Source organism: Falco biarmicus, chromosome 4 (genome assembly GCF_023638135.1).
Source record: "Falco biarmicus isolate bFalBia1 chromosome 4, bFalBia1.pri, whole genome shotgun sequence".
In the NCBI taxonomy this organism is placed as follows: domain Eukaryota; kingdom Metazoa; phylum Chordata; class Aves; order Falconiformes; family Falconidae; genus Falco; species Falco biarmicus.
The window spans coordinates 21,000,643-21,010,781 of record NC_079291.1 but is presented as its reverse complement, the minus strand read 5'-3'; the positions used below and the strand labels follow the sequence as shown (position 1 = coordinate 21,010,781).

Genomic DNA, 10,139 nt, shown 5'->3' with positions numbered 1-10,139 from the left:
CCCATCAGTTCTGCAGGCAACGTTGATGGCTTTCTCAAGAAACCGTCCCGTGTGGTCCTGTCACGGTGTCAGAGAGCTTCCTGAAGCAGAACTCATACTCAGCGGAGCATGTGGCATGGCTATGCCCATTCTGTGAGAGTAAAATTGATGCGGACCACAAAGAGACGCGTCCCCCATGGTTTCACCACCGCTCACACCCTCGGGATGTCTCACAGGGGAGCAGCACTGCCTCAGCTTCACAACAGCCCTCCATGGTCTGTCCACAGAGCAAAGCCCCATGCAGGGGACAGTCTCCTCCTTCCTTCCCCTTCTCGCTGAGTCCCCCACCCTCACATCTCCCCGTGAGAGCTCAGGGGACGTGCTCCTCTGCCTTCATGCACAGTGTCACCAGCTGCCACCCAAAGGAGACCCCACCTCCTGCCGCACGGCATTGCTGACTCTGCACCAGCGCTGCTTTCCTTCTCCTCTGACTCTCAGCGACAGCAGAGCCTGACAAGCAAGCATGCTGCTGCTGACAGTGCTCCTGGCTGCAGCCGCTTGGTCCTGTGAGTCCTTCCTTGTTTTCCTCCCTTTCCTCACAGGCACGCCCATGGCTGTGCCAACAGGCATCTTCCCAAATCCCACAACTCCAGATGATGACATCATGTCTCCTCCTTTTTTTTCCTAGATGCATTTGCACAAGAAATTCCCGTGCAGAGCCCTAGATCCATCACCAAGTCTAAAGACAGTGTGCGCCTGGACTGTGACTTAAAAGGTGTCTATGGAGATCTTCGTGACATCGCTGTACACTGGTACCAACAGAAGCCAAATGATGCTCCAGAGAGGATTCTCTACCACGCTGGGGCAAAAGTAGTAGATGGCGGCTTCCAAGCACACAGGTACACGGTTGAAAAGTTTCCTAGCCAGAAACTGTGTACTCTCACAATAAAGGATATCACGCCAGATGACGCTGCAACCTACTATTGCGCCTACTGGTACCGTCACTGTGGTAGGATGTCAGAGATCACCAAGACAAATACTCCTTCAGCGTCTCAACCACAAACAACTTAAGAGATCCCAACTCACTTCTCCTGGTATGGATGAGCCGCCTGGCCTCAGGCGCAGGAGAAGCAGGATATGCTCGGTGCCAGCTGATGCCTCGGAAGCATCAGCTACCAAAAGCAGAGATTTTGTCTGAGCAAATGCAGAGTGCAAAGAGAACGGTGAAGGTCCAAGAGCTAACCCATCCTCTCCATTCCAGCTTCTCCTCCCTTTCACTCAAGCATGGCAACAAACTTGCGCAAGTATTTATTTAATGAAAAGGGGTACTTTTCCATATTTTTGTTGCTGGAAATGGGTCAGTATGTTGTACTAAATCTTTTCAAAATATTTGGCCTTAGAAAGAAAATTGAAATACAGAGCTTTAGCCTGAAGATTCGTAAAATTTTAAGTGAAGGAAAAGGAGTATTATTTTTGCTTACAAGACAGTAGCTGGTCGTAGAGGAAGATTTTTTATGTATTCCTCCCAACATCTGTGGTGGGCATTTTCATTCTTTTTTTCTATCTGTATCATTCCTTTTCCCCATCTTCTTGCTTATTACTGCCTGTGTTTCACTGGTGTTGCATCTGAAAAAATGGAGACTGAGTTACCAAAGCTAGTACCAAAGAAAAGAGCTTTCAATAGATCAGAACAACTATTCATACTTATGCCTCATATGCAATGCATCTATGCATCCTTCCTATCTACTGCCTCAAGGTATATGCTGATCCTCCTGCCTGAGAAATTAATCCATAGATGTTTTTTCCTCTACTATCAAGCCTCTCCTTGATACCTGTCTTTACTCTGGTAGCCTGATACTTTCCTCACTTTGTTCATTTAAGTGTAACTCTTTATTATAGTTTGGTCCCGTAATATATATAATATTATAATATATATAATATATATGTAAATATAAAAATAAATAAAAAAATATAAGAATACTAGTCTGTTGGGATGAAAAGGTGGCACAACGATTTTAAATATGTATTAGGTCTCCAAATGGCTATAGGTCAGTTTTGGCCTCTTCATACCTGCAAGCCCAGATCACAGAGGGGAGTTAGACAAGCTGTCAGCAACATGCAGCGTTTCACTTTGCTTCTTCTAATGACACCTCCCAGTTACTCGCTGTCATGACTATAATACAACAGTCCCAGCAAATTTGCTGGCCTCCTCCATCATGTGTCTAAGGACGCATCAGGAAAAGCACCGCTCAGCACTGCTCTCTGCCTGCACCCCTCCTGTGTCGCTTTGTGGGTACAATAACAGTGTTCCTGCAGGAACCTTCAGAGCAGATCATTTCTTGTTACACCTACTTCAACCTTCATCCTCAGGCTAGCTTCTCTCTCTAGCCACAGATTGTAATTTCTTCACATAGCTTTGCAGTTGGTACACCACACAAGATCCCAGAAGTACTCTGTTTCTTTTAAATGGCAAACTAAGCAGGCAGGCTGTTTGATCGACACTAGCAGTGACTCCCCTGATGTTATCTTGGGCTGTTTCATAAAGAAACCCACGCACAAAGGAAAAGCCTCCTTTTCTCAACAGCTAGTATGCAAACAGCTGTTGTTACAGAGCCTGGAGTGATTCCGGGGGATGATCAGACAACAACCACATACTGGGGGCAGAATACGCAACCTGCAGCACATGGACACCTTTGCAATGCTTATGGTGCTGGTTCTTCCTCCTTTCCCTCTGCGGAATTGTATTAGGACAGCTAACGATTAACTCCAAGCTAGTAGTACTTGATGTCACAATTGCATGTGAAAGGGGTTAGACAGCTTTGGGAAAGAGCAGGGTAGTCACCTGAAGGTGTGTGTTTATTAACATGCACAAATCTGCAGGTTAAACATGTTAAGCAAACCCAGACCTATTTGTATGTCTAAAATTGAAGATAAACTTTCACCTGTTTCTTAGGCATTCAGTAAAGGGGTTATCTAACAAAAACACAACACTTCAGGAAACAGATTTATTTGCTCTGAGGGACATTACATATCACCTGAACCAAGGAGATGCAAGTTTGAAATTCCAGACATCCTCCCAGCAGCCACAGACCAGGCCTTCATGCAGTCTCCTGGAGCTGATTGGGAAAAACCCCCAAGATTTTCTTCAGCAATGGTATAGCAAGAGAGCACGTTAGTTATTGTAAAGTCAAAACCTAGTGTGGCCCACCTGGATCAAATACTTTGGCACAGGAACGAAGCTAATTATCTCTGGTAAGTACCATTGCTATTGATCCGATTTTCACAGTTATTCAGGTTCTCAGATATTTAAGAATGAGAGACTGTAGGAAAATTAATTTCTGCCTGATAAATCATGTTTTGTCTGTGAACTGTGCATGGTGCCCCAGATGGGCAACAAATATATTGACCTCATGAATACAGAGATTGCCTCTAGAATGATTACTGAGTACTTATTAAGGATGGAGGAATGGAAAAATGAGGTAAGGTAAAAATTGAAATATTGGGATGGATTCTTTCCTGTTCTGGGAAAGAAAAGTGAACTGCTTGAAATTTTACTCTCAGAACTGCAAGTGAGAAATGCAAAAAGTTTTGTATTGATAGAGATGGTTCAGTCTAAGTTGATTGGGAAGGAAATTGCCTGGAATGTAATAAATTGCTAGTTCCTGGCCCTATTGAAAGTAACTTTACTTTTGCATTTGTATTATTCTTAATTGTGGCAAAGCTATGCAATCAATAGGATGAATGCAGCTTTCAGTATAAAGCGTATAGCAATGCCTACAGTACGTTGCTCAGAAAATACATTAATTGTAGTCATGTTGACAATATAAGACAAAATGTAAAAAGCAGAGGAGCGTTACAGAGAAATTTAAAATGCTATCCATGCCTCTGACCACAAATGTTCCCTGCTGAAGTCTGCAATTAAACTGTGCCTGTGTATTAAGGCAGCTGCTTTTACCAAAAAGACAACAGTGTAACCACTTACCAAAGGCATCAACTTAGTTATGGGCATCAGTAAGTTCTGTTTAGACTTTGCATTTAAAATATAGGCTTCAGAATATAAGTCTGATGAAACTCCTGTTAAGGTACTTTCACACAAAAAGTAATTCACAAGACAGGACACTTCGGGGGAAAAAAAATGTTTACCTGTATGTTTAAAACAACAAATAAGGAGTAAACTTTCTTATTTTCCTCTGGGAATCATATTATGACCACATTTCTTCTTAGAACAGCAAAAAGGGGTTACTTCAGAGAAAACCTAGCAGAGCAGAGGAAACAGATCTTTGTTAGAGAAATCCCAGAGCTAAAAGGATTAGAACATGGTTATAAAATAAGCACGGCACTGCTTTCTTCTCAGAAAAAGCTGTTTAAAAACCTTAACTTTTTACTCAGTATAAAAATGGAAGTATTTCTCAAAATGGCACTCTAGTCAATGTGAAAAATCCAGCTGTTGCACTGGGGAGGATTTACCAACAGCCTCTAAAGCAGACAGTCTTTTTCTGTAGTCCGTGCAAGTGAAGTGCAGTGCAGGGGATATTACTAAGCATTATCAGACCGTGGGATGCTGATGTCAAAGTATTTGGAAGCGGAACTAAACTTATTGTTTCAAGTAAGTACAAAATGTAAAACTTAACTACTTCTGAAATGTTTTTCAATACAGCTAGATACTGGCTGTGTGAAGTGCTCTGCTATTTCAGCTCCTGCTAGTTTTAACCCTTCAGAATGCTTTACAGGATTTTCCTCTTAAAAAAGCACTTCCATACGCAGAACAAAACATAATTGTTTTGCATTTATGAATGTAATGGGGGAATCACAACAGCTACTGCAGCACAGACCTATAACTAATCCCATTATTACAATTTTATTTTTAAAGACGAATTTAAATATGGCAAAGATAGCATTTAGAGAACTGAAAGATGCTATTGTCTTTAAATATCATATTCTTTGTGATAATTCTGATTCATTCGGGAAAAAAAGTGTCAAACCTTTGGGTTACTCAGATTCTTCGAAAAGGAATATGTTTTCCCTTAGGACTAGGTCTGACTAAATGAGAGGAGTTATCTGAGATACGCCCAGAACTGTCTGAAGATAAGCACAGCTGAAAGGCTGCTCTCTCTTCCTTTCTTTTGCAGAAAAATCTTTATTATTGTCAGTTATTACTAAGGAAGAATGCCAAACTCAAAATATTTTGACATACTTACCAAAATAATTTTGCTTCTAGTAAACTTCAGGTGCTTTGATACTTGCCTGTGTTTTAGCTCAGCTAAGCACCTGAGATAAAACCAGTTTGCTTAATTTTGACCATCTGAAAATGGTGCAGCTGGTTAGTGGAGGTTAGATCTCAACTCATCCAGGGTTTTGCTTCATGTTCCTGACAACAAAAATATTGGCTGGGGGTCTTGTGCTGCTCAGATCTCAGCATCATGTTCACCAGTTCTAGGTCTCAATTTATGGGGGTGTATAAGGAGCAAACTACTTGGCCAGTATCTGATCAAACAGATCCTTTGCTGGTGCTGTCCCTCTCCAGAAAGTGGACGGAGCCATGGTGCTCAGTCTGCACTGTCCATTTAAACTTTCAAAAGACTAAAATTAGTTGAGATGAATCCTGTCCACTTAACAACATACATGCCCTTAAATATCTCCACACCTTTAATTTTTTAACATTTTTTTTTTTTAATTTAGCTTAGGCAACTGCTCCTTCTTTACTTTTCTAGGGTCAAAAAATTGATTATACGGCAAATCTGATTTTCTTTAAAGAATACTATTTACCCATATAAAGCTAACTGAGCTGCACTGTTACTGCAAAGGCTTTACTCAGTGTGATTACTACCATAAGGTCTTTGGCACCGGTACAAAAGTCATTGTGTCAGGTAAGTTACATGCTTTTTTCCATACCGTAAGGTATAAGTGGTCATACAGATGACCCCTTGGGTTGGTCATATAGATGAGTGATATAGTGTCCCAGAGGGCACCGAGCCTGGTGAGAGCCTCCGTCGGGCCCATCCTTGTGCAGGATTCTCCTCCCTAGCTTGCCATTCCTACAACGAGCTTTGTTGTATTTGTAATGCAGTGGTTTAGAATCGCAAACATTTCTGAGAAGGAGCTATTTTGAGCCACTTTTGATCATAGTCCTCTTTGGAAATGTGGTGGAAAATGGCCTGTAGTAGTTTCCATAGCCATTGTTCTTTCCTCCAGCTGTACTGAAGGAATAAGCAAGGAATTAAACAGCTGTGGATTAAGCATAAAAAAAAAAGAGAGAATCTCTTCCCAATGCAGATACAAAGAAAAATATGCAATGGCCATTGCCAAAATCTTTTTTTAATTAAACTAGTAAATGTGAAATAACTTGTCTGTAATTATTTTTGTCATGTACACATAACTTTGGCAAGTAGAAATCAATTAGTACCTCCAAATGCTCTTATTCCTTAATAACATTAATATGAATAACTGATTATTTTTTTTTTTTGCCTTTCCTGAGAGACGTTTATTTTAATGGGAAGTGGAGGTCAAAAATCTTCTTTTTCCCATTAAATGTGCTTTAAATGCCATAATCCTAGAGTAAACAACTACACGAACACGAGGAAGAGGAACTATTGCTACAAAATGTTTTAAGCTTGATTAAACACATAAACTTATATTAGCATATTAGGGAAAGATTGTTTTTAATTATTTATGTCAGAAAGACTAAGTAAATCATAACTATAATTCAACAGGAACATCCATGTCAGGATAAGTGTGTTGGTTTTTGTGAAAATTTTTACCTTGCTAATCAGGTAGTTGCCGTGATTTTAGTATCTACAGTTTAAAATAAATTCTTTTAAAGCAGCACTCTAATTTTAATAATATAGGATTTTCTCTTTATGTGGCCAAGGCTTCTAACCAATTAATAGAAAAAAAGAATGAGAAAAGGCTGTAGTTACCTCATGCTTAAGAGCTGGCATTTCATCACAGCTTGTCTTTTCAGAGGTGGCTATCTAACACTAACTCAGTAAGTTACTCGTAATGGAAAGAAATGGAGAAAATCAGGACTTAAGATAAGTGACCTTAATTCAACTGAATCATCAGGATCTGAGCTTGAGCAAAATCTTTTTCCAGATCTATAATTAAAGAGTCAACTATGCAAAAAAGCAAACTCCCATCAACTTGTAATTAACTTGATTTTGTTCTTGTTGGCCTCTTTTAATTAGTTCTGACCAAAAGAAATCTGCTCAAGACTTACAAAATTTCAGGTAACAGAAAGGCTGGAATTTGAGACTGGTTTGGTATCATATTGTGAGTATTGTGGTATGATTTAGGTGTTTCATTGAAGTTAAGCATCTAGGGTCATTTTATGGTAAATGGAAAGACATTGGCAATTACCAAGGTGGAAATTATTCTATCTTAGTAGCAGTCTCTAAACGGGACAGGATGAACTAGCGGCTAGAAGCATCTCTCTCTGCCTCTCCATTTAGATTTGATAATCCAAGAGCATAATATCAAACTAGACAATTAAATTTTAGTCTACCAAAATTAGTCAGGGTAATTTATTAAGCGTTGAAAAGCTAAAAGAAACATCTAACCTAGTCATGAGGCTTTGCAGAGTACAATGTCACTGGTACAGGAGCTACATCATGGTCTTCTGAACACACACAACTCTCCTGGAACAAATAAATAATTTCAGAAATTAGTTTAAACCTGCATCCCTGGGAGGACTGATGCACAAAGAAGACAAAGTTAATCCCTAAATTAATGTTAGAGAACCGTAACAGTGTTAGCAATTTTCTGGTACAACAGAATTTGGTCCACACCTTCATTTCAATGTTAAGTCTCCAAAATTAAAGAAACTCATAAGGTTATCTTTTGGAAAGTAGATAGCCTTATGCTTAAGTCATCTTTGTTTTTAAACAACGAGTATGAAATACTTCAAAGAATCACTACGTTGTTTTAGGGGGAATGAAATGCAGAAGATTGGTCTAGAGTAGTCAGATCATTTAGAGTGGAAGCTTTTTAACAAAAATACATGTCTGAATTAATGTGTTTTCTCACAATGCATAAACACTGCACCGCTCACCCAGACCAACCTTTAAACCCTGTCCATCTAGTTGCTCAAATTCAGCAGTAGGGATTTACACAGGAATTTAAAAACAGTGCTGTAAGGAGATGAACACCTAAAATCTCTCTGCTGCCTTTAAAAAAATAGTCTTAAGCAGTACCTTCTGTATAACAAAAGTCAGTTTTGAAAACTGTATCTAGTCTTCACTTGCAGTTAAGCATAGACAAAAACGGTTGCCCATGAGCACTGCCTATGCACGCACGGCAGAATTCCATGTTTAACTGAAATGGATTCTGAAATTTACTATCTACTTTTATAATAATGCATTGGAGCAGGCTGCCCAGAGATGTGGTGAAATCACCATTCCTGGAAGTGTTCAAAAAATGTGTAGATGCAGTGCTTAGACACAAGGTTCAGCCGTGGGCTTGGCAGTCCTGGGTTAACAGTTGGACTTGATGATCTTAAACGTCTTTTTCCAACCTAAATGATTCCATGAATATCAAAATGCTTTCTTTGTGTGGACAAAATCTGGATGATTTGGACTCCTCCTAATAATATAAGGTTTAATCCAGTGAGGCAAATAAAAATGGAGATTACCTACAGTTAGCTTGTGGAAGCAGCTCACTTTTCATTTAAAATGTATTCACATATGTTCACACTGAGCACATTTCACAAAGCACATCACCTATGACAACCCTGGTATGGATAGATATGCTATTTGGATATAGAAATATTATCTAGATATAACATGCTCTTCTGCTTCAGTTTAGTTTTGTTTCTTCCTTTCCAGATGTGTTAATTCAAACATTTAAACAAATCTAGTATTAAAGGAACAGCATTGCCAACCTTTGCAGTCCAGAGTATTTTTTGATTCCATTTTCCTGTCTTTATTAAGATCTCCACCTGGCAAATACACAGAATGTCTTCAAAAATATGCCAACAATAAATATCTGTTGCCTTTTTCCCCCCAAAAAAAGAAAAAAAAAATCAGAAAATTAGCATCAGCTTTTAAAAAATTATTTAGATAGAGCAGATGTTCAGATCCTAAAGCTGTGGCCCAGGAAGATCAGCTTGAACTGGTGCAGTGCTAGGTTCTTGTTGTAGGATATATATTCATATACAGATGTACATGAACATACATATAAACACATTCTTTACCATGTTGTCAAGGTGATAACCTTTACTGTTCCTCACGTTTTCCATAGAAATCTCAGGGGATGATGAAGGAGTCTCAGTCTAGAAAATTACAGATCTCAGGTGCACAGGATCTGCTTAAATATTTCTGTGATTTTGAAGGCCCATTAGGGCTCCATCCCCCATTTTGTCAGTATTTCAAATTCTGAGATTCTGCGTACATGCAAGCTTATTTATTTAAACCTCAAAGACGAACGTAAGTGAAATCCCTTGCATGAGCAAACACAGGTTCATGCATACGCCTTTTTGTAAAGGAAGTTTTAATCATAGAAATCAGTGTCAAAAGAAACAGCTGCATTTCTAATAGGAAAATGAGGCTAGGCTGGGACGCAGGAGGAGGTTTTATGAACATTGAGGCCAGATGGGCTTTTACAAAGGACTTGTATACAGTGCTATTCTAACATAATCTTTGGAACTGGCACAAAGCTTATTGTTTCTGGTAAGTTTTTTAATATCTATGAAAATATTATTTTATTATTCTGATAATCCAGCATCTAGATGAAAGGGAATGTGATATGCTACTTTAAAATTATAATGCAGGTTAAAATAGAGATTTAAAAGTATAATACAGAAAAGTGATGTGGACGTTGCCGTAGCAGAATTAATTTCTTTAGCACCCAAGTGCTTGCATAAAAGAGGTCAGGATGAACTATAGGACTTCACATAAACCATAAATTGCTGAAATGTAACTTACTTTGGATACTCAGGGGCACACCAGGTCACTGCCTTGTGCAAAGCGTACTGCCAAGAGCAGCAGGTTCAGGGTAATCCAGGAATGCGGCTGTAGATCGCCCGTTGGGCTCAGAGCAGGGGGAACAGAGGTGCTACACAGGAAAACATTGTGAGTGCCAACAAGTCACCTAAACCACGGCTGAACCTCTGCATCTCTCTGGCTGGTCAAGGGGAAGATCCTTCCCCATGGATTTGTCTTAACAAA

The 10,139-nt window shown here is 39.5% G+C and overlaps 1 protein-coding gene across 12 annotated transcripts in view; it reads left to right on the top strand.

The window, feature by feature from the left end:
* LOC130147486 (immunoglobulin kappa light chain-like) overlaps positions 1–10,139 on the top strand; it is a 28,122-nt gene that overhangs the window by 6,127 nt on the left and 11,856 nt on the right. For 3 of the 12 annotated variants that reach the window (XM_056334689.1, XM_056334688.1, XM_056334687.1), the window contains exon 3: positions 3,167–3,231. In XM_056334689.1, the coding sequence (XP_056190664.1) occupies positions 3,167–3,231 (65 nt within the window). Of the gene's footprint in view, positions 1–365; positions 546–667; positions 989–3,166; positions 3,232–4,520; positions 4,586–10,139 lie in introns of those variants that run through there. The other 9 variants (XM_056334697.1, XM_056334693.1, XM_056334691.1 and 6 more) reach the window with 9 other exon arrangements.